Here is a 22,417-nt window from a genome sequence, read left to right on the forward strand (position 1 = left end):
TGATTTTTGAATTTTTTCAGGGGCAAAACTCCTCCGTCTCGAAAAAAACGAAAGAGTACTCGTAAATGACGAAAGAATTTTTAGGTGAGAGACACTTACGTCCGTACAAAATGGTGCTTTGTCCGTACAAAAAATTTTTCAGTCCAAAATACGAGAACAAAAACAACAAAATTAGGGGTGATGAAGCCGCTGAAAATCTTCGTTCTGCTCTCATCATCAGTCGTCCTATTCGAAAATCTCGGGGCTTTTGGTGAAGTTTCGGCGGCGTCGACGACGGGAAGAAGAGGAGCGTTGAGTTCAGCAGATGATGATGAAGCTGCTGCTTCGTTTGATGTATTGGATAAAGAAGATGCATCGTCTAATCCGGAGGAGGAGGAAAAGAAGATGAACTCTTGGATCGATTTCTGCTCTTCCTCCGCTCGCGAGTTATACGAATCACCGATCGATCCGATTTTAGAATCCGAGGTACAAAACAGACGACAAGATCCACCGATAAAAATCACCGACCGAGGGCAAATGTGGTTTCGAGCGGAATCGAATGTACGTGCAGACGCGAGGACGAAATCGGCGATTTTTGAAAAGAGGTCGAAATCAATTCCTCTGATGCTGTTTGGAGATTCAATCACGGAGTATTGGAAGTTACGAGTGAACAGAGAAGTTTTGATGAAAACTCTGAGAGTGGAGAATGAACGCGACGTATTCGTGAATGGGATTAGCGGGGACGAGACGTCGCACGCGCTGTATCGGTTGACGCACGGCGCGTTTCCGAGAGCGACCGTGGACGACATCGTGGTGATGATTGGGACGAATAATTTAGGACGCGCGTACCGGTTAGGAGTGGAGTATTCGAATAGGATGAAGAAAGCTGACGAGGAGTGCTTGAACGAAGAGCAAGTGCGCGCGATTCGCGAGGAGATTCCAAACGCCGTCGCGGGGATTTTAGCGGTGATTGAAAAGATTCGAGTGATGTCTCCAAACTCGAGAATCGTAGTTTTAGGTATTTTACCGAGAGGGTTGAGAAATGTGAGGGCGTGGACAGGCACGCCGCAAGCGTCCATTCACGATATGGAGACGTCGCAACGCTTACCAGACGCCGACGCTTTAGAATCGAGAGCATTTAAAGGGCAGTTTACGTTACCGAACGTGTTTACCAAGGCGATTGATTTCGTCAACGACGCCGTGAAGAGAGGCGTTGAAAACGAGAAAGTTGGAGGAGATATGGTGTATTATCGCGAGTGCGCAGATGCGTTTTTGACGGTTGTCGACGAAGAGAGCGATGCGAAGATGTTAAATTACGATTTGATGAGGGACGCTTTGCATCCGGACAAACCGAGAGGGTACGAGGCGCTCGGGAAATGTGTTCGAGATATTTTGGATTCGTTACCGGAGAACTGGGAGTTTCAAAACGTGCGCGCGCGAGAGAGCGGCGAAATCGCGCAGATGGGCGTAGCAACTTAAAATCCGTTTGATGTAGTAATCATATGTATTGGTAATAATAACAATAATAAATCTTTTCTCTATGCAATAATACTTAATTAATTCATCGGCGTTTGTTAAAGGCGCCGCCTCTGCCTCCGCCTCTGCCCCCTCTGCCTCTGCCTCCGCCTCTACCGCCACCTCTGCCACCGCTACTCTTCTTATCGAAATGTTTCGCCGCTTTTTCGTCTACGCCACCTCTCTTTCGCTTCTTCCCTCCTTCATCTGAAGAGGAAGGCTCCGAATCCGAATCTTCCGATGATTCATCGTCCGAAGAAGACGACGATTTTTCTTCTTCTTCCTCTTCGCTCTCGTCATCATCGTCGTCGGACTCATCTTCTTCGCTCGAAGAACTCGGTCCATCATCCTCGTCTCCATCCTCGAGCTCTGCGAACTCGTCCTCGTCGTCGTCATCGCTCTCTTCTTTCTCGTTCTTGTTCTTCTTCGCTCGATCGAGCTTCACCGCCGGCATATCGTCTTCGTCGTCCTCTTCTCTCGCTTCCGCCGCCGCTTTCGCCAACTTTGCCGCTCGCTTCATGAAATCCTCTCCATCGCTCTCGCTTTCATCCTCGTCTTCCTCAAAATCATCGTCGTCTGACTCATCGAGTTCATCGTCATCCGACGACTCGTCGTCGTCTTCCTCGTCGTCGCTGAAATCGTCGTCATCAGAATCATCCTCGTCGTCGTCGAACTCGTCGTCCTCCTCGATCCTCCCGCTTAAATACACCGCTCTCCCTTTCCCGTTTTGCGTCACGGTTACCGTCTCCCCGCTGGCGAACGTCAGCCCAGTCCCGAAGGAAAACTGTTCGCACGACACATCGCGCAAGGTTCCAATGCACAGGAGTTTCTTTTTAGTCTTCTTCTCGTCGTTTTCATCGTCACCGGTCACGGATGAAGTTTGGACGAAAATGGACGCCGCCGCCGATGGTGTGGGAGAAGACAAAGATGATACTACTGGTTGCCCTAACGCGGCTTGGCAGACGACCACGGTCGTGGCCACGTCCGGGCGGAACTTGATCGGTTTGTTGTTCGGAGGAATTTCCAAGCCGAAGAATGACGGCATGCTTATGTGTTATGTTTATTAAATACTAAGAGTCTCTCTCGCGATGGATTTGTGACGGCGAAATCAAGCAGTCAGAGAGGAAAAAAAGCGTTGAAATACAGGACGTAGAATTTTTCTCTCTGTTCACATCAGCAGAAACAGAGCGCAGTATTGAGAGGAGTGTTTGTGTTTGTGCAGAAAAGCGTGGTTTGATGATGGCTTTTAGTACGTCGTCGTTCGATTTGAATGATGTGATGTGATTGGTCATTAGTATTCGTATTACGCGTTACCCGTCGTTTCGTTCTCGTCTTGTTTTTCCTCTTCTTCTTCTGCTATAATGTAATGACGACGGCCGTGTTATTGTAGTTGTTGATGTTCATTCTTATCTCAGTCTCTGTTTGATTAAGGTTTTGCCAAACGACCGACGAGTAAGCCGACGACGGCGGCTAGAGTTGTGATCAACGGGTTGATGTTGCGCGTGGAATTTTCGCCTAAAACTCCTCCTTCGGTTGTCTTCGCAACATTCGTCTTTTTCTTAGCGTCATTCGTCTTTCTATTCTTATCGTCAATCAACTCTACGTTCACTCTCCACGGTCTCTTAAAAAAGTCCAACGCGATGTGCTGACATCGCCTGAACAACTCGTGCGCGGCTTCGACTTCGTTTTTAAAGATGGAAACCGATTCCACGGACACGCCTAACGGGACTCCGCTGTCTTTCGTTTGCTCCAAAATATCTTCGCACATGTCGCACAAAATGTCAACGGATCTTTCCACCGGCGATTTGTTCAGAGGCGTTTTCGCCGGCGTCGCGTCTTCGCTAAATATTCTCTGCTCGACCCATTCCGGGACTCGTACACCTAACCATTTTATAAAGTTCATCGTTTTCTCTCTCCCGCACGGCGCGAATGTTAAAATGATCTTCACCGGTTTCACGTTTCGCTCTTTGCACAACTTGCCGTAATCGTTGATTAACTTAATCGTCGGCTGTTGATCGTAAATAGCTTGCGTGATAAACCACTCCGCGCCTAAACTTTGCTTCTTCAACAACGTTTCGTGTTCATTTCCTTTCTTTTCGTGCCTTTCCGCGATCGTCACGCCGCCAAAGTGGCCTTTCAATTGTTTCGTCAACAAATCCGCCGCGTCTGGAATCGTCGGTCCTTTATACTCTTTACTGTGCGTCGCCCCACCGACAAAATTAAAACACATGTTCTTGGACTTCTCAACCGCGTGACTCAACCACTCGTTAAACGACGCCTTATCGCTCTCCGCCACGCACTTATACACCACCGAGGCCCTCCCTCCGGAGACTCGCTCCAACACGGTGGCAAACGCCGCCGGATCTCCAAGCTTTCGAAACGGAAACGGTCTCGCCATTTCAGTCCTACCTTCCTCGTCTTGAATGTCGTACACGATGTACCCGTCCACGGCGAGTGAGCGAGATTTGTTCATGAATTTTTCCGCGTGTTGTAACGTTTCCTCGTCCGAAGCGCCTTCTAAGGGCGGGGTCAGGCCTTTTAGAGAGAGAGTGAGAAATTCAATCATCAGTCAAGAAAAAAGCGATAAAGACATTATTCGTAAACGAGAAGAAGAGGATCGATCTTTTTGGGAGCAACAAGGGGAGAGACTCTGAACGCCCTCTCTGTTCTTTTTCTCGTCTTCTTTTGAAGCAATTATTGCCTTCTGAGAGAGGAGTGCGCGAATGAATTCTTTAATCATCATCACCATATCCAAAAGCGAGCGCAGAGAGAAATCCATCATTTCCAATCGAACGTTTACGAATATCATCACTTATTGCAGAGAAAGAAAAGAGCGCGAGTTTAAACGAGAGAAAGGAGCAGATCTGCTCGATCTTTTTGTCGTGAGATATACAAAAGAGAGTAATACTACTAAGAAGAATAAACGTACCGAAAAGAAACGACGGTCTCGATGGGTCCGCTAAAGTCTCCGCTAAAGTCGCCATTTTTTACGTTTTTTTTGTGTGGACGAATAGATAAAAATTAACAACTTTCATGTGCTCTAATGTCCTCTATTACATACGCGGATGTCAGATTTTATGAGAAACTGCTACGCGGGGGTGGTGGCGACCGTCGCCGTCGTCGTCAACGAAGAATCTTCTCCTCGGTTTTCCTCGGAGGAGGAGGAGGAGGAGTTTGGGGAGGAGGAGTTTGAGGAGGAAAAAAACTTCCGTATCAAGCCTAAGAACACGCCGTTCGTAAACGCCCAAATCAAAGCGAGGAAGATTTTCGTAAACGTCCACAAACCGCCGGATTGAAACAACTGTTTCCGCAACAACATCAAGCCGATTTTTTGTCTTCTTTTTGCTAACTGCGTTTTGCAATCGAGAATGAGGTCAGGGTCGTCGAAGTTTATTTCGCACTCTTCGTCGGCTTCGTTGTTTTCCCCTTGACTCATTCCGTTCGCTTTGGTGAGGAAGGCGAAGGCGTTGGAGACGGCGGTGCGGATGCTGAATTCGGCGATGACTTTGGCGTAGTGTTGGATGGCTAATTGGATGAGCTGCTTCTGGATTTCTTTCGGCGGAGTTAAGTTTTTCGGAGAGGCTTTGTAGATGATGGAGCGCAAGGAGCTTCCCGCGGAGGAGTTTAATAACTCGCCTCCGAGCTTTTCGACCGAGTCTTGCGCGTCCGAACGTTCGGACTCCGAGGCGGTGCTCGAGGCCGAGTTCCCGGAAGCTTGTCTCGAAAGGTCCAGGAACTTTTGCCAATCGATGTCGCCTGTTTCTTCGTCCATAATGGTGCGTTCTAAAACTTGTTTACCGTACGCCGTTCGCGGCGATAACGCGCGGAAAAGAGCCGTCGGCGCGGCGACTTCGTACATGTTCGCGCCGGTTCTCACCGCGCAGAAATCGAGCGTCGTCAACGATCGGATGACGAAAACCATGTACGGAGGTAAGTTAAACCTATATTGAGTGGAAATTTTCGTCAAATCGACGACTAACTCTGTAAAGTTGTTCCTTTGTTTCTTTTCCATCCCGTCCGGTCCGTCCATGGCTTCTCGAAACGCCCGACGAAACTCATCGTCGGTGATGACGTACCATTTTCCCGGGTCGGAGGTGTAATCCGCCACGTTTCCGTTTTCATCTTTCCAAATTTGCGCTTTATCGGGGAGCATACCCATGATGCGTAAGTTATCGATTAAATCGTCCCACTGCGCGTTTAAGATGTTCAAAATGCACGACGCCATCGCTTCTTGCTGCGCGTTGTTCACTTCGCAAATCAAACCAAAATCAATCAAAGCCAATTGGCCTTGGTCCGTATACAACATGTTCCCTTCGTGAGGATCGGCGTGGACTAATCCGGTTCGAAACAACTGCGCGGACGAGCACTCGACACCCATGCGAACCATTTTTCTTTGCTCGTCCAGGTTTAATTTCTTCATCGGTCTCCCGCTGATGAACTCTTGCGTCAAAACTCTCGTGGAGGTCAAGTTATCCCACGAGCGAGGAATTTTCACGTACGGTAAAAACTTCAACGATCTTTTGAACGCTTTCGCGTTCCTCGCTTCTAAGGTGTAATCCAACTCTCTAAAAATCCCAGCGCCGACTTCGTCTATGATAAACGGCAAATCCTCGCTCCCGTTCGCGCCGGATTCTTCCAACCACGTCAACAGTAATCGAATCACCGTACAATCTAACGCGATTCTTCGTACCATCCCAGGTCTTTGCACCTTCACCGCCACTTTCGTCTTTTGCGCGTCGTGTAACCGCGCCTCGTACACCTGACCAATCGATGCCGCCGCGATTGGCTTTTCCTTAAACTCCGAATACAAACTCGTCTCCGGATCGCCTCCGACGATGTCCTTAATAAACCTCAAACTCCCTCTATTAATCAACTCTTCCCGTATCGTCTGAAACGCCACCTCAGAATCAAACTGCTTCACGTCTTGCTGCAACGTCATCAACGCGTCCGCGACTTCCTCCCCGATAATATCCGGCCTCGTCGACAAGGTCTGCGCCAACTTCACGAACACCGGACCGAGCTTCGCCACCACGTCTCTCAACTTCCCCGCCCGCGTTCTTTTCTCCAACGGGATGTCCATCGCATCTTCGTACTTCCAAATTGCAAGAACGGATGAAAATTGCGCGATGACTTCCCCACATCGTGCGGCTAACTCGAGAGGATTGGATTTGAAAAATTGGTTGATTTTTAACAACTTTTCCGTGTATCCCAAAGAATAGTCGAGAACGACAGCCTCTAAATTACTAATCTTTTCCCCCGTTTCGTCTTCGATGTCGTCCATGGATTTCACGACGTCTCGGACCACGTCCGGGTTGGAAATCGCCGGTGCTCTGCTTTGCGTCGTCGCGCGAACGAAAGCAGCTTTTCTTCCGCTCTTTTTCTTCGACGGCATCGTCATCGAAAGCGCGCGAGAGGATGGTGATGACGACGACGACCTTTCAGCGCTTCTGCCGCCGCCCCGGGTTACACAACATCTGTGAACAGTAATGCGTTTACTACGGAGCGTCGTGGTCGTGGTCGTGGTCGTGAACGAGTTGTTCGTGGGGGTGGTAGATCGCATCGTCGTCGTTTACGTCGTCGTCGGGTACGCGTCAAATTGTGACGAATTTATCCACGTTTTGTTGTCTGCTTTTGTAGTGAGACTCACAGAGAGAGGAAAATTTTACGAGCGAGCGAGAGATACCATCTTTCATTATTGAATAAACGATTAGCGAATAACATCTCTCTCTTTCTCTCTCTCTCTCTGTGTGTGTGTGTGTGTGTCTATCTATGCGTGTATTTCTATTCTGAGTGCATAAATGCACGAATAACAATATGTCTTTCTCTGAGCTATTATACATATTACGCGCCATCATCATCGCTCTTGTTCTCGCCGTCGACCTTTAAAAACTTTCTCTTCTTCTTTTCAGGCTTCTTTTCGCCGTTCTTCTCTCCTCGTTTTTTATCCGCTTTCGTCGGCGTGCGGAGATGTTCGGGTAAACTCTCGCGAACGGTTGGGAGTTCGGCGACGAATAACGCGGTGTGCGCGTAACCGGCGTACGCGCCGTAGATGGAGACGAGCATTTCCTCGCATTTTTTCATCATTTTCGGGGTTATGGAGAGTGGTTTGTCCTTTTGTTTTGTCGGGGTCGTTGGCGTGGATGATTCTTTGTGTCGTTGTTGTTCTGCTCCTTCTTCGTTCGCGCTTCCTTTCGTCGTCGAAGCCGTCGTTTCCATGCTCGCTAACTCTCCGTTTGGATCGAAATGTTCTCTTGCGAGCTGCCAGACGTGCGTGTCTACCGGCACGACGCTCTTCTTATCCAAAGAAAACAAAGCCGCGCACCCGGCGACTTTCGGACCGACGCCCGGTAAACTCGTCAATTCCGTAATCGCTCTGTACTTCTCTTCTTCCGTTTGCGGCGCGTCCCTTAATTTCAGTAAGTACGCCTCGCCGCCTCGTTTGACGAGTTCTTTCGCCATGGCTGGGATGAATTTTGCTCTGTATCCAAATCCTAAATCACGCAACGTTTGTTCGTCGCATTTTTCTGCCAACTGCTCGACGGTTGGAAACGCGTGATAGATTTTACTCTCGTTTATCTCTTCTTTGTCGTTCACCTCATTCTCTTCGTCGTCGTCCCTACCACTACTACCACTACTCCTACTCCTACTTCTACTACTAACATTGCACACCAACTCCTCCCCGTACTTCTCGCACAAACTCTCCACCATCTTTTTAATCCTCGCTATGTTGTTATTGCTCGAACAAACGAACGAAATCAAACATTCCGCGGGTGGTTGCCGGAGCGTCCTCGCGCCTCGCACGTACGCGCTCAGCCGTCCGAACCGGTACGGATCCGCTTTCGAGAATTGCTCGAATAAGTCTTTCAAAGGAATCGGGTCGTCTAGGTTAAAATACGCTCGCACGTCCTTCGTGACTTGCTCTTCTTCTTGTTCTCCGTTCTCTTTATCCTCGTTTTTGCAAATGTTGCTCTCGTTAGTATTCAACACGCGAAACTCGATGGTTGTTGTTTCATAAGATTTTTCCTCCTCCTCTTCGAATTCCATTCGCTCTCGAATCTGAACCACTCTTCGACCGATAACGCCCACGTACGTCGAATACTTCTTTTCATTCTCATCATTCTCATCGTATTCTTCTACTTTCTGCCATCGAAACGATTGTCCAGTCGGCAGCGTTCGATCTAAACTCAAATCATCTCTCGTCGTTCGTAACGACTTCCAATTTTCTTCGTTTTGGTTTCTCCTCTTAATACTACTCCTCTTATTCTTCATCGAGGAAGAAGAGGAAAAGATTGCGGCTCTCCTTCGCGCTAAAGCGGTCGTTTTTGTTTTCGTTGTTCTCGTGAATAATTGACGGCAGCAAAAACGGAACGAAGAACCGAGGACGAGCGAAGTCATATACGGAAAGTGGGGGAAAACTTTGTGAGGGCAGTTTTGGTCAAGTGTGTGTGTCTCTGTGTGCGTGTCTCTTAAAAGGTGAAAACAAAATCTCTCACTCTCTGCTGTTCTGCCGCCGTGCTTCTTCTTCTATTCGGTGCCTCACTGTACAATATGTGGTGTATTCTTCGTCCGTTGGTTCTGGGCACCCTTTCTCTCGCAAGTAGTTTTCGCACTCGGTATGCTCGTTATACCGAGCGAAAGCGATGTCTCGCCAGTCGGTAAGAGGCGCTCTCGCCTCTTCGACTAAGTATTTGAGGCAATCGAGTTGGCCATACATTGTAGCGTTTCCCACGCAGTCACTCTTCACCTCATCAGATATCTTTCTTTCTTCGACGAAATATTTCAACATGTCCATGTGACCACCGCATGCTGCTTGTCCTGCCGCTTCTTTTTCCGTCTTTCGCGAAGGTTTCACTTTGTCGAAAAGAAATCGAACACAGTCGAGATGTCCTTTACGAGCAGCATGTTTACACGACTCTCCTTCATCACACGGGCAACCATTAGAGAAGCAGTACTTCAGCATCTCGAGATTACCTCTAAATGCTGCCTGAAGAATCGTCTTTTCATCCCACTCGCAATGTTTTACATCTCTCGCCCACTTGAGAAACTCGAGTTTGTTCGTACAAGCAACTTGCCAGCAAAACCAGGCTTGATCTCTCACTCTTCCACTTATACTTTTCTCTCCCCAACCTGTGTTATTCCACGCCCATTCCAACGTCGAGATGGATGAACATTCGTGAACACACCATTGTAATTTCAATAATAGCTCTACCCCTGCGTACGCAAGCACACTCCAACTCTCTCTATTCACCTTTGAAAAGAAAAACCGATCTGTCCTATTCAATTTCGAAATCACATGCGAGACAAACACATCCTTGTGATGCAACACCAATCCGGTCCATAACTTCGTCGGTCCAAGCTTCAACCGCTCCATATCCGCCAAAGCCTCCGCTGCAGCTTTTTCCCTCTCCTTTTTCTTCTTCCTCTTCTGCGCGCCGGAGAGGTTCTTCCCCATTATTATTCCTTTTCTTTGCCACACAGCAAATGGGGTTTTGTTGTCTCAGTCTGTGTGTTCGATTTTTTCCGATGATGTGAAAAAATACTCCACTCGCCACTTAAAAAAGCTCACAAAAGAAGAGACTGCTTTTGCCCGCGAAAGGTATACACATACACACTTTAACGACGATAGTATTTAGTGCCACTTGCACTCGTTCTCATCATCATGGGTGGAACGACAGAAGTTAAGGTACGCGCGCGCACACGACAAAGCTTTCGAAGGGTTTGGGGAGATTCTTTTCTTTTTGTTCGTAACGCCTTTTTTTTTCTCTTTCTCTCATTCGCAAGTTTGTGCATGTGCGCGCACGCGTGTACGCGCGCAAATGCGATTTTGGCGCCGCGACGATAATGCGGGTGGATGGTGCGACGACGACCCGCGGTTTTGCACGTAAACCACCGGGGTGGCTTTGAGTAAAAGCGACTTTTATTAGGAGCGTTTTTTTTTCTTAAAATTTTCTTTCTTTCACGTCTTTGACCAACCACACAACCACACAGATGATTCACAAAGGTCCGTGGGGCGAGAAAGGTACTCTCATTCCGATCGCCGTGAAGGAGGAAGATTCGAAGAACGATTTGAGAAGGAAAATTGGCGCAGCGACTGGTTTACACCCGAACGACGTGAAGTTACAGTTTGTCAGCGCGGTGCAACTTGGCGCGTCGTCCAAGTCGATGTGCGCCAAGGCGGGCATGTCGCACGGCAACTGCGGGGTGACCGAACGCATCGGTTTAGTAGCGGTAGCGGCGGAGGAAGGGGTGAAGCCGCACAAGCCTCGAGCAACGCCGTGCTTGATCGATAACAGCGGAAATTACGATATTGATGACGCAAAGTAAAGCCGTAAAAAAGTATGAGTGATCGTGATGCGCCGCGAGTACCTAAAAATGCAAGAACTACTACTAAAAAAACTAAACGCGCGTTTCTATTCTATTCAAAAAAGTACGGGTACGTTTCCGTCCCTTTCTTCTCTTCTTCGGTTGGATGCGCGGCATTAAAACACGAATCGCACCAAAAGAATGGCGAACATACCGCCATATTATCGCCATACGCCGTCGTAGTCGCGTCGTGAATCTCGCAGCACATGCACGGTTTCCGCATCTTCCTGGCTTCCGAGATGACGATTGGATAGTGTTCGCCTGAGAGTTTCGCGGTTTCCAAGTCCATGTTTGCCACTCGCACGTCGCGAAACCGAAGGATGTGATCGCACGATCCTTGATGTCTGTACAAATACGATTTTCCCGGGATGATTTCTAAATCGCTAAACGTTGTCTCGCGCATGTCGCGGCTCGTAAAATTGGACGGTTTGATTTTCTCCTTTGTCTTTTTCTTTATTGACGCGCCGTTTTCTTTTCCCTTTCCCTTTCCGTTTTCTTCTTCGCCTCCTTGATCTTCATCGCTATCGTCCAATTTCATCCCAGGACATCGAATGAAACACTTCTTCGACGCGTCCACGATACCTTTCGATAAACTGACGCTGTTCTTGCTCCTCAAATCGTCGTAAAACACATTCTCGATGAAGAAAAATCCGCTCTCGTTCGCCTCGTTCGCTTCTTTGTATCCGATGTGTTTGCTACTCCTCGCTTTCTCTTTCTCCTTTCGCTTCTTCCCAGTGCCGTTATCATCGTCGCTCTTTTTTCTCAAATCGTTTACCAACCCGTGATTGACCGCCGCTTGCCTGTAATCTGCCAAACACTCAATCTCGTCTTTCAACTGCGTCAATCGGGTATCGCCGTGCACTAAAACCTCGCAATTCAGTTTCGGATACCTCACAAACTGCCAATTATCGTACACTTCCACGTGGAGAATAACGTTACTCTTACTTTTTTCACTCTTTTTTTTCTTTGTCTTCTTCGCGTCTTCTTTGTCTTTGTCTTCTTCTCTCCCTCTTCTCTTCGCCCTCACCGGATGCCTCGCGACGCTCGCTAAATCAATCTCCCTTCTCAATCGAGGCGGCATAACTTTCGTGTGCCATTTCATCATGGACATGGTCGTGGTTATCTGCGCCTGCGAGTTCGTGTTTTCTAAGCACTCGTTTCTCTGTCCTCGCACTTTCATCGCCTTTCCCTCTTTCTTCGCGTTCGACTGCCCAATCGAAAAATCCTCCCCGATGGTGGTCAGCGGGAATTGAATTCGTTCCTTTTCCTTTTCCTCTTCTGCACCGAGTACACTCTCTCTCAAAACGAACGCTCGTTTCTTTTCCAGCTCGTTATTCTTGTTGTTACTCGTATCGTCAAACTTTCTCGCTCTCGCTCTCGCCTCGTGCAAAACGTCCTCACACTCGCTCGAGAATCCGGACACGGAGACTATTCGTCCTCGTTTCTTTTCCATCACCGTCGGAAACGTTCGCTCTATCTTAGGCGCATTTTTTGCATCGATACCCCTAGGATTGAATAAAGAAGTCTCTCTGTCGTCGTCCTCGTCTTCTTTCTTCTTCTTCTTCATCGTTTCGCGACCCGTTTCCTACTCTTAATGACGAATGTAACGCGCGAAAATCTCCACATATTTCTGCGGCGAATTGCGCGAATTGAACGACAAAGAGTAACACGTAAACGCGAAAAGGATGACGACGCGAAGACAAAACGATGCGTAAAGACGACCACCACACCGACGGCAAAAAGATGACGACGATGCAAAAGCGTGAATACGAATGAGAGAGCTCTTTTATGCGCGTTTGTAAAGTCTTTAGAAGGAGTAAAAGAAAATCGAAGCATCACCCCTAAGTGCATTGGAGATGCATTCCGCGCTGTAATTGACATAACAACACACTTTGCGTGGGATATCGAGGCGAAAAGAAAGAAGACTCAGAAAGAAAACAAAGTCATGGAGCTGCTGAAACAACTGAACGCGATCAGAGACGCGACGAACAGAAGTTTATTAATGAATAATAATAGGACGGACAGTGAGAATGTTCCCAACACTATTCCTCCTAGAACTCCTTCTGGCGCCGGCGACGATGTTTCGGACGACGAGGAAAGAACGTGTGAGAAAGAAGAAGAAGAAAACGAAAACGAAGAGGAAAAGAAGATGAGACGGCGACCGTTCAAGTACGCGAAAGCGATATCGCAGATGATGATGCGAAAAGGAGGAGGAAAAGGAGGAGCGGGGACCGACGACGATGAAAATGTTGACGGCGATGATAAAGAAGCGACAACGAGGATAACGTGCGCGTCGCAAAACGGCGTCGCGTGCGCGTTTGGATTTGCAAACGGGGATTTGCTCGTCGCGGATGCCGAGACGGGCGAACGGGTGGCGCTGTTTAAAAGAGAGTCCTCCGAAGATGATGATGATGACGACGGCGACGACAAAAACAACGAGAACAACAACAACAACAACAACAACAACAATAGCATCACGTGCATCTCGTTTGATGCCACCGGGACGTTTTTGTGCTCTTCTTCGGCGAACGGGACGGTGAGAGTTAGACACGTGGTCGTCGTCGACGACGACGACGATGACGATGACGATGACGACGACGACGACGATGGCGCTCCAAAGACGCCAAAGTTGATAAACGCGAAGAAGAAGAAAAAAATAATTCGCGTGCACGATGACGTGGACGGCGAGACCTTAGCTGTCACGCACAAATCTTCCGTAAACTGTTGCGTCATCGACCCGAATTTCGCCAGTCGAAGGAACCGGTTCGTCATGTTTGGAGGACGTCAGTCCTCGGAATTGGTTTTGCACTGTTTCGCGAACACAAAAAACGCCTCGCAAATGACAAAAGCAAAGACGATCGTCTTACAAAAGAACGACGGTCCAATCAGAGCCGTAGCCTGGCGACACAACGTCTTAGCGTGGGCCTCCAACGCGGGCGTGCGATTGCGAGACGCGACCGCGCCGGTTGGATTAGCGAGGTGGGAGAAACCGCCAGGATCGAAAGCGAGGTTCTCGCAACGAGATCCGGTATTCGCGTGGAACGATAAGACAGTCACGACGGAAGGGTCCGCGGAGTTGATGTTGGCATGGGCAGACGCCGTGGTCGTGTTTCGGATTCGACAAAGTAGTAACGGCGGTGGTACCGGTAACGGAACTAACTCGACAACAGAAAATAGTAATAGCAAGAACAACAACGCGGGCGGTAGTAAAAACGCAGCGGCTGCGTTAATCGAAAGCATAGCGCGAAGTACTAGCAGCTCGGGCGGCGGGAACAACAAGAACACCATCACCACTGGATTATTAAGAAGTGGAACGCCGCCTCTGAAGAGCGATAATGCGGTCAAACGGGTGGAGATTTGTGCGACTTTCCAAACGCCGTATTTGGTGTGCGGTATCGCGCCGTACGCGAGCAAAAAATTGGTACTTTTAATTTGGTGGCCTCCGAGAGAAGAAGACGACAACGATAACGACGAAGTCGAGAAGAAATCAGTATCGTTGTCAAATGTCGAACTCCGCATCGCGGATTGGCGCGACGAGGCATCTTGGATTGACGCCTTGCCTTTAACGACGTCATCTTCAGGCTCGGACGTCGTATTTGGTCCGGTGATATCGCCAAACACGGTGAGCATGTCGCATTACCAACCTACGGATTCAACGTCTTCTTCTTTCTCGACATCATCTGCATCGAACTTGAAATCCATCTCGTTGTTATCAAAGCAGCACGAATACCTCGTCGCGTCCTCGGAGGTTGTTTTAATCGCTAAACAACGGTCCGCGCAAGACACCGTATTCGACGCGCTCCGTCGGCAAAAAGATAACGACGACGATTCAGCGCTAGATATATGCGAAAAATACGAGCACTTAGGTGAACTTCGCAAAGGCGCGGCGTTAGCTGTAGCAGAAGCGTCCGTCACGCGCGCGTTTGACGCTCAAAACTACGCCTTGGCAGCCAAGAGATGCCCGCGCGCGTTGGGGAGAAATCCGGAGAAGTGGCGCTTTTGGGCGAAGAAGTTTGCCTCGGTGAACAAACTCGGCGATTTAGCGTTTTACGTTCCCGTAACTTCCGGTAGTAGCGATGCGGATGGAGAAGCGCCTCTGAAACGGTCGACTTACGAACTCATCTTGATGGCGACGTTGAGCGACCCGGAGACGCAGCCAACGTTTTTAGCTTTAGTGAAAACGTGGCCGGCAAAATGTTTTGACGTCGGTGCTTTGACGAGAGAAGTTCGTTTGAAAGCAGCGAGAGTGAGACGAATGATTTCGGCGCAGTCGATTGATGGATTCTTGGACGATGAGCATCACTATCATCGTCGTCGTCAAGGCAGCAAAGAAGATTCCATTCAAGAAGTAGCGTCCACGTCTTCCATGAACAACTTCGAGGAGTCCAGCGTCATGCCTTACAGCACGATGATTGGCGAAACGCAATCGATATTAGACGAAGCGTTGGCAGAATTGTACGTCATGGACGGTAAAGTTGATCGAGCGTTGGAAGCGTATCTCTCGAACGGTCGACCGCCGACGATTTCGGCGTTGGATTTCATCGACCGGAGAAATTTAGGTGGCTCAGTCCCGATTGATAAAATCGGTGAATTGTTCGTGGCGGATGCAGTGAAAGCGGCGAAAGTTTTCGCGGCGTGCGAGTGTAAGAGTGATGATTTTTACCATCACAACCATCACCATCTCGGCGATATGAGCGAGAAACAAGTAGCGGCGGAGGACGCCATCATCCCGGACTCGATCGTGCTTTCCGAACTCGACCGATGCGACGAGTTTACCGACGAATCCGAGCGACGAGACGCTCAACTTAAGTATCTCGAAGCGTTGTGCGACCTCGATCCGGATCGGTATCACATGCATCACGAAGCGGTGTGTCGACTCACGGCGCAAAGGAACCCGAAAGAGTTGTTGTCGCGATTGGTCAAATCCGCGAGGTTTATTCCAGACCAGTTACCTTTAGAGCTTTCGAGAAGAGAGAAGAAGGACATTTTTGACGCCCAAACGAAGAAGTTCTTCTCTGGAAATTTGAACGATCCAAATGAAACGTACTGTTACGTCCCAGACGCGTACGCGCACGCGTTAGCGAGGAACGGACGCGTGCTTGAAGCGTTGGACGTGATTGTCACTGAACTCGGCGATATTTCAGGGGCGTGCGAATTAGTCAACGCCGTCACCGCGGAGTGCACCGACGAGGAAAAGAAACTGTTTTGGAGGAAAATTATCGAGTTGGCGCAAAAAAGCGATAAAGAAGCAGCACTGTTGTCCTCCTCCTCCACCTCCCCCTCCTCTTCTTCTTTCGCTCTTCTCCTCCAGCGCAAATCTTCCGAAAAGAAGAAAAAGCCGCCGATTTTGTTCAACGCCGAGTTGATTGAAAACGCGCCGATTGGCGTCGCCATCGACAAAAGTTTGAAGAAAAATCTGGTCAAAATCGTTTCCGAGACGAGACGAGAGAGCGAAAAATGGTCGAAAATGCGCGGGAAAGTCGCCAAGGAAAAGATGGAAACCACGCGTTTGCGAGTGGAGTGCGGCACGAGAGCGTCGCCGAGAGACGGGGTTCGATTCGTCGTGAAACCAAAAGAGAAGAAGAAGAAGAAGCAGAAGAGACCTAATGCTGCTGCTGTTGCTGCTGCTCCGAATTAATCTTCTACTAGCATTTGTATTCTTATTGTTATTCGTATTCTTATTAAACTACTCCTGGGTACTTAGCACCGCGCGTCAATACATCGCTTCCCTGTTGCTCTCACGAATTTGCTTCAGATTTTGCCTGCTGACGAGATGTTTTTCAAGCGGCTCTTGCTCATAAAAAACCACAACTACACCTCCAACGACGGCAAGAAAGCGTTGCTGTTGTTCTCGTCGTTGTTTCTTCATGGAAAAAGGAGCAGCAATAGCATCAGCAACGCCGCTTATCGGGGGTGTTCTTCTTCGAAATCATTCTCAACGGTTTCCCCAAACAACGCGGGGAAAAGTTCTTCTGAACAGCATCGTCGTTTCCTCGGGGGCGGGTTAGCGGCGTTAGGGGGCGCGCTCGCCTATTATTCGTTACCGACGAGTGACGAGAACGACGAGAACGATCGTCTCGCGAAAGATCCGAGAGACGATAGATCGAGTTTAACGCCGCACGAAAAGGTTGCCAAATTGCACCATTTTCTGGGCGACGAGAATAGAATTTTAGCGCACGCGAAACCGCTCAAATCGGCAGATGCTCCCGTTCATTTTGGTCTCTTTAGCGACGGCGAGATATCGAGGAAAGAAAAACGACGTTCGGTGAGAAAAGAGTCCGGGGAAACGATCGTTTTGAACGTCCCGGATGCGTACATCGTCTCCGCGTCCACGGCGGCGAGCGACGAAGATTTGGGCGAGACGTTTACGAAGATGTTGGACGAGAACAAAATCAACACTCGACAAGCGACGCAGATGTTTGTTTTAGCGCAGAGAAGATTGAAAAGCGAGAGCGGGTGGAAAGCGTACGTGGATTTTTTACCGAGGAGGATGGATTTAGTGCCAATGTTTTGGACGGAACGAGAGATTGAGAGAGGATTGAAAGGGACGGTGTTGTACGAGATGGTGAAGACGCAGAAGGCGAGATTGAAGGAAGAATACGAAACTGTGGTGAAGGACGCGTTCGATGCGAACGTGTTGCCAAAACTGAAAGAGATCATACCGTCCTCGTCTTCGAGTGTTTTTGTGAGTTTGTTCGGGGGAAACGCCAACGATACTTCTCCGCTTTCTTTTGAGGAATTTTTGTGGGCGAAGGCTTTGTTCTGGACGCGAGCGCTGACCATTCCTATCGAAAACGGTCGAGTCATTGTCGAAGCGTTAGTCCCTCTGGTGGATGCGTGTAATCACTCCACGAAGAAACCAAACGCGCGGTATCAACTCTCGAACGATTTGAAATCCGTGGAGTTACGCGTGCCTTCCAAAATTGAAGACAATATGACCAGCGAAGACGAGATTAAAATAACCTACGGCGTTGAAAATTTAGAGCGAGCTTTTTTCACGTACGGATTCGTCGACGAGGACGTGATGAGCACGATTTTACCGTTCGTTTGGAGCGACGACGAAGATACGAAAACGTACTCGAGTTGCTTAGATTTGAAACGGTTACCGAAAATCGTTCAGTTAGATTTGGAAAACGCTAAAAAAGGTGCGAGCGCGTTCTCCGGCGATCCCGAGGTGAGAGAGGCGTTGCGGATTTTAGGCATGCAAGGCGAACAGTTGGCGATGGAGCTGAGAGCGTTATTAGGGGTTAAAGAAACGTTAGCGTTGACACCTGCGGAGAGAATTTCTAAGCAAGAACGCGCGAATCAACGGAAAAAAGGAAGATTGTTTTCTTCGTTTGGGAGGAGTAAAAAAAATACCGTCGACGCGGATGAAATCGTCACCGACCATCGACGTTTGGAAAATAGAGGATTGAAACGTGCCATTGAAACGGCTTTGAAACATTTAGATGAAACCGACGAATCGGAAGAAAAAATAGGCAGCAAAGAAGAAAACAACAAGGAAAAAGGAGATCCGACGACGTCCGCGCGACGAATGGAAGAGGCGAAACGGTACCGAAAGAAAGTCAGAGAGATTTTACAATCCTACTTAGAGGCGTCGTCGAAGCATTGGAAGCTGTAGTAGCGCACCAGGTAAAAGAGTACTCGTATCGTATAAATAATTTTATATAAAAAATTAAAGCTCATCCTTCTTCTCCTCCTCCTTTTCCGCATTCTTCTTCTTCTTCTTCTCATCTTCTTCATAAAACTGCATCTCTTTTGCTAACATTTCGTCGTATTTCTCGTCGCCCCAGGCGGCTCGGGTCAACGCGGCTAAAAGAGATTTCTCGCGACGCGTCCGGAAATCAATCTTCTTGCTATTTCCCTCTTCTTCCTCGTCGTCTTCGATATCGCTCATCGATACGTCCTGTCCTAACTCCCAGACGAATATACCTTCACACACGTCTTCAAACAATCGGCACATCTCCACTTTCTTCCTGATTAAATCTTTGCCGTTGAACCACACCTCGACGCCGTCTTTCGATTTTGCCACGTTCGTTTCGTCCTTCAATTCGTACTCATTATCTCGCAGTACGTCCCCGTACGGCCGCCACTCCGGAGCCGTCGATGCATCTTCCGGTATCGACCTGCCGTAAAACGGCACACCGAGCCGCATAATCTTCCCCCCCGTGAACGAATCCTGCGCGTAATTCAACGTCTGCGTCGCAAACTTCAAATTCGCGTGCCCGTCTCGATCGTCCAAATCGTACGCCATCGCGTGTAAACCATCCGCGAACTCCGAACATTCCAACATCTCCAAAATCTGCTCCTGGTTTTCGTTCGGGTAATACGCAATGCTTATCTTCTTCGTCCTGTCGTGCTCCCGAAAATCCTTCTTCAACGCTTTCGCGAACTTTCCCAGATTCCGCCACTCCGTCTCGTCGTTCGGGTACGACCAGTTCAAATCGATCCCGTCAAAGATATCCTCGTACTGTTCGTACAAGAAACTGGACACCGATTTCACGAATTCCTTTCGCATTGCTTTCGTGCTCGTCGCTTTTGCAAAACCGTTCGTTCGTGAAGATCCGCCTATCGTTACGTGTATTTCGCACTCGAACCGTTTCTTGGCATTTTTCAGCCTTTCGAGATTCAATGCCGACGGCAATCTGTCCAGCTTCTCCAACTGTCCGTTTTCGTCCACCTCGATGGAGAAGAGAAGAATCGCATCTGTTCGTGCGCATAAAGCGTTTACGATGCTTTCGGAGGTTGTTTCGTTCGCGATTCGCCAGTCTGGGAGGTACCCGAGAACTTTGATTGGATTCGTTAATGTCTTTCGGGAAGAATCCAAAGAAGCGTTTGCAAAGACAAAGAAGAAGAATACAAAGAGAGAAGAAAGGACAGAAGACGCTTCAAAAAAGCGTCTCTCGAAGAGAGAGTAACGACTTCGAGTGCTCCTCCCGCGTAAACGCCGCCTTTGCTGATGATACTCGCGATCATCCACCCCCATCGTGTGTTCGTACTTCTGACGTCTTTTCTCTCTCAACAGTCTACTCTCAGAGCAACATCGACACCGCTCATTTAGGGTCTCATTTGCAACCCTAAATATAAGCTGAAAAAAAGAGCAAAACGTCGGTCTTTTGTCTTGCACTTTTTAAGCGCTTTGTTTGGGTGTACTGCTACTACTGCTGCTGCTGCTGCTGCGCGTAAGAGAGAACTTTGAGAGCGAGGAGAGAGGACAAAAAGCAGACGAGAGCGCGCGCGAGAGAGAGCTTTTACTACTCTTTGTTTTTGTTTTAGTGTTATTACAGTGTCTCTCTCGTTTGTTGTTGTGAGCATCTCTCTGTTTCTACTTGAGATATAATTGGAAAGAACAATGACGACGACATTAATTCATTGCGCCGCCGCGACCACGAACACGACAAACAGCACAAAGATGATGACAGGAAGTAAGGGGTTACTCGCCTCGAAAGATTCTCGAACGCGGATAAAAGTTGTGAAAGTTGCTTCTTATTACGGCGGGAGGAAAGGAGCATTTCGATGCAATGCTAAAAACCCTTCCGATGGTGGCAAAGGAGGCAAAAACGGTGCGGGCGAGAAAAAATTAAGAGGGGCGAAAGCTTTGCAAAATAAAGCAGTCTCCGAACCACCTTCGTCTCAAGGACGCCAATCTGATCTCACGCCTGCGTTTATCTCCCCGTCGCAGTTCACCGAGATGCAGTTGTCGACGTCGCAGATGAAAAATTTGGCCTCGCAACGCCCGACGGATCAAACCTTTGTATCGCAATTCGCCGCCGACGAGCCGAGGAAAGGCGCGGATATTTTGGTCGAAGCGTTGGAAAGAGAAGGCGTGGATTGCGTGTTCGCGTATCCAGGCGGCGCGTCGATGGAGATTCACCAAGCGTTGACGCGTTCGACGACTGGGATCAGGAACGTGTTGTGCAGACACGAACAAGGCGAGGTCTTCGCCGCGGAAGGGTACGGAAAGGCCACCGGGAAAATTGGCGTGTGCATCGCGACGAGTGGACCGGGCGCGACAAATTTAGTCACCGGGTTAGCGGACGCGTTGTTGGATTCGGTGCCGATGGTTGCGATTACCGGTCAAGTACCGAGAGCGATGATTGGTACGGACGCGTTCCAAGAGACGCCGATCGTGGAGATTACGAGGCAGATTACGAAACATAACTATTTGGTGATGAACGTGGAGGAGATTCCGAGGATTATTCGCGAGGCGTTTTTCTTAGCCGCGAGCGGAAGACCCGGACCGGTTTTAGTGGACATCCCGAAAGACGTGCAGCAGCAAATGAGCGTGCCGTATTGGTCGCCGAAAGTGAGTTTGAACGGGTACTTGTCTCGATTGCCGATTCCGCCGAGTTCGCCGCAAATCGACCAAGTCATGGAGATGATCAAGAATGCGAAGAAGCCGGTGATTTATTCCGGTGGCGGTTGCTTGGATGCCTCCGACGAACTGACACAGTTTGCAAAACAGGCTGGGATTCCGATTTGCTCGACATTGATGGGTTTAGGCGCGTTCCCGGAGAGCGACGATTTGAGTTTGCGCATGTTGGGTATGCACGGCGCGGTGTACGCGAACTACGCCATCGATAACGCCGATTTAATGTTGGCCTTTGGCGTTAGGTTCGACGATCGCGTGACTGGTAAATTAGACGCTTTTGCCTCTCGCGCGTCCATCGTGCACGTGGACATTGACCCGGCTGAAATCGGCAAGAACAAAAAACCGCACTGTTCCATCTTTTCAAACATCAAACCGGCGTTGAGATTGTTGAACGAGAAAATGAGCAGAGAGACAAACTTACCGGACTTTTCCGCCTGGCGAAACGAATGCAACGAACAAAAGAAGTTGCACCCATTCCCGATGCCAAACTTGCAAAACGACGAGATTTCACCGCAAGCGGCTATTCAGTTGTTGTACGAAGTGACCAACGGCGAGGCGGTGATTTCCACCGGCGTCGGTCAGCATCAAATGTGGGCCGCGCAGCACTATTTGTTCGACGAACCGAGAAATTGGTTATCGAGCGGTGGTTTAGGTTCCATGGGCTTTGGTTTACCCGCAGCTATTGGTGCCGCCGCCGCGAGACCGGATAAAGTTGTCGTCGATATCGACGGCGACGGGTCCTTCGTCATGAACATTCAAGAGTTGGCGACGTTGCACGCCGAGCAGTTGCCGGTCAAATGCTTCATTTTGAACAACCAATATTTAGGCATGGTCGTACAATGGGAGGACCGATTTTATAAATCGAATAGAGGACACACGTACTTAGGGTCTCCAGACCACGAAGAGTACCACGAAACGAAAGACGAGTCGATGATTTTCCCAGACTTTGTGACCATCGCAAAAGGATTCCGCGTCCCCGCGGAGAGAGTGACGAAAATGAGCGAATTGAAAGGCGCGATTGAACGCATGGTGAACACGCCGGGGCCGTACTTGTTGGACATCATGGTGCCTCACCAAGAGCACGTGTTACCGATGGTTCCAGGTGGGGGTTCGTTTAAGGACACGATCACCTCCGGCGACGGGCGAACGGCCTCGGATTTAGGCAAGAAGATGGACGGTCTGTAGACG

The 22,417-nt window shown here is 49.1% G+C and overlaps 12 protein-coding genes across 12 annotated transcripts; 5 read left to right on the forward strand and 7 right to left on the reverse strand.

The window, feature by feature from the left end:
* Window positions 1-180: 180 nt before the first annotated feature.
* Window positions 181-1,458, forward strand: Bathy16g01560 (predicted protein; the record flags this gene model as incomplete). The annotated part of the gene is made up of 1 exon (XM_007508514.1): window positions 181-1,458. One exon carries the CDS (start codon window positions 181-183, stop codon window positions 1,456-1,458), a length of 1,278 nt encoding a protein of 425 aa, XP_007508576.1.
* Window positions 1,459-1,540: 82 nt separating this feature from the next.
* Bathy16g01570 (predicted protein) lies at window positions 1,541-2,539 on the reverse strand (the record flags this gene model as incomplete). Its single annotated transcript, XM_007508457.1, has 1 exon — window positions 1,541-2,539. The coding sequence occupies one exon, from the start codon at window positions 2,537-2,539 to the stop codon at window positions 1,541-1,543; it is 999 nt and encodes a 332-aa protein (XP_007508519.1).
* Window positions 2,540-2,920: 381 nt separating this feature from the next.
* Bathy16g01580 (predicted protein) lies at window positions 2,921-4,478 on the reverse strand (the record flags this gene model as incomplete). The annotated part of the gene is made up of 2 exons (XM_007508517.1): window positions 2,921-4,029; window positions 4,424-4,478. 2 exons carry the CDS (start codon window positions 4,476-4,478, stop codon window positions 2,921-2,923), a joined length of 1,164 nt encoding a protein of 387 aa, XP_007508579.1.
* A 104-nt stretch (window positions 4,479-4,582) lies between these two features.
* On the reverse strand, window positions 4,583-6,886 carry Bathy16g01590 (predicted protein; the record flags this gene model as incomplete). Its single annotated transcript, XM_007508455.1, has 1 exon — window positions 4,583-6,886. The coding sequence occupies one exon, from the start codon at window positions 6,884-6,886 to the stop codon at window positions 4,583-4,585; it is 2,304 nt and encodes a 767-aa protein (XP_007508517.1).
* A 449-nt stretch (window positions 6,887-7,335) lies between these two features.
* Window positions 7,336-8,763, reverse strand: Bathy16g01600 (predicted protein; the record flags this gene model as incomplete). Its single annotated transcript, XM_007508662.1, has 1 exon — window positions 7,336-8,763. One exon carries the CDS (start codon window positions 8,761-8,763, stop codon window positions 7,336-7,338), a length of 1,428 nt encoding a protein of 475 aa, XP_007508724.1.
* A 220-nt stretch (window positions 8,764-8,983) lies between these two features.
* Bathy16g01610 lies at window positions 8,984-9,946 on the reverse strand (the record flags this gene model as incomplete). Its single annotated transcript, XM_007508659.1, has 1 exon — window positions 8,984-9,946. The coding sequence occupies one exon, from the start codon at window positions 9,944-9,946 to the stop codon at window positions 8,984-8,986; it is 963 nt and encodes a 320-aa protein (XP_007508721.1).
* Window positions 9,947-10,482: 536 nt separating this feature from the next.
* Bathy16g01620 (predicted protein) lies at window positions 10,483-10,818 on the forward strand (the record flags this gene model as incomplete). Its single annotated transcript, XM_007508633.1, has 1 exon — window positions 10,483-10,818. One exon carries the CDS (start codon window positions 10,483-10,485, stop codon window positions 10,816-10,818), a length of 336 nt encoding a protein of 111 aa, XP_007508695.1.
* Window positions 10,819-10,909: 91 nt separating this feature from the next.
* On the reverse strand, window positions 10,910-12,424 carry Bathy16g01630 (predicted protein; the record flags this gene model as incomplete). Its single annotated transcript, XM_007508436.1, has 1 exon — window positions 10,910-12,424. One exon carries the CDS (start codon window positions 12,422-12,424, stop codon window positions 10,910-10,912), a length of 1,515 nt encoding a protein of 504 aa, XP_007508498.1.
* A 378-nt stretch (window positions 12,425-12,802) lies between these two features.
* Bathy16g01640 (predicted protein) lies at window positions 12,803-16,495 on the forward strand (the record flags this gene model as incomplete). The annotated part of the gene is made up of 1 exon (XM_007508593.1): window positions 12,803-16,495. One exon carries the CDS (start codon window positions 12,803-12,805, stop codon window positions 16,493-16,495), a length of 3,693 nt encoding a protein of 1,230 aa, XP_007508655.1.
* Window positions 16,496-16,630: 135 nt separating this feature from the next.
* Window positions 16,631-18,478, forward strand: Bathy16g01650 (SET domain-containing protein-like (ISS); the record flags this gene model as incomplete). Its single annotated transcript, XM_007508603.1, has 1 exon — window positions 16,631-18,478. The coding sequence occupies one exon, from the start codon at window positions 16,631-16,633 to the stop codon at window positions 18,476-18,478; it is 1,848 nt and encodes a 615-aa protein (XP_007508665.1).
* A 54-nt stretch (window positions 18,479-18,532) lies between these two features.
* Window positions 18,533-19,843, reverse strand: Bathy16g01660 (chitinase; the record flags this gene model as incomplete). The annotated part of the gene is made up of 1 exon (XM_007508642.1): window positions 18,533-19,843. The coding sequence occupies one exon, from the start codon at window positions 19,841-19,843 to the stop codon at window positions 18,533-18,535; it is 1,311 nt and encodes a 436-aa protein (XP_007508704.1).
* A 366-nt stretch (window positions 19,844-20,209) lies between these two features.
* On the forward strand, window positions 20,210-22,414 carry Bathy16g01670 (acetolactate synthase; the record flags this gene model as incomplete). The annotated part of the gene is made up of 1 exon (XM_007508565.1): window positions 20,210-22,414. One exon carries the CDS (start codon window positions 20,210-20,212, stop codon window positions 22,412-22,414), a length of 2,205 nt encoding a protein of 734 aa, XP_007508627.1.
* Between the last annotated feature and the right edge of the window lie 3 nt (window positions 22,415-22,417).

Source organism: Bathycoccus prasinos (genome assembly GCF_002220235.1).
Source record: "Bathycoccus prasinos genomic : Chromosome_16".
In the NCBI taxonomy this organism is placed as follows: Eukaryota; Viridiplantae; Chlorophyta; class Mamiellophyceae; order Mamiellales; family Bathycoccaceae; genus Bathycoccus; species Bathycoccus prasinos.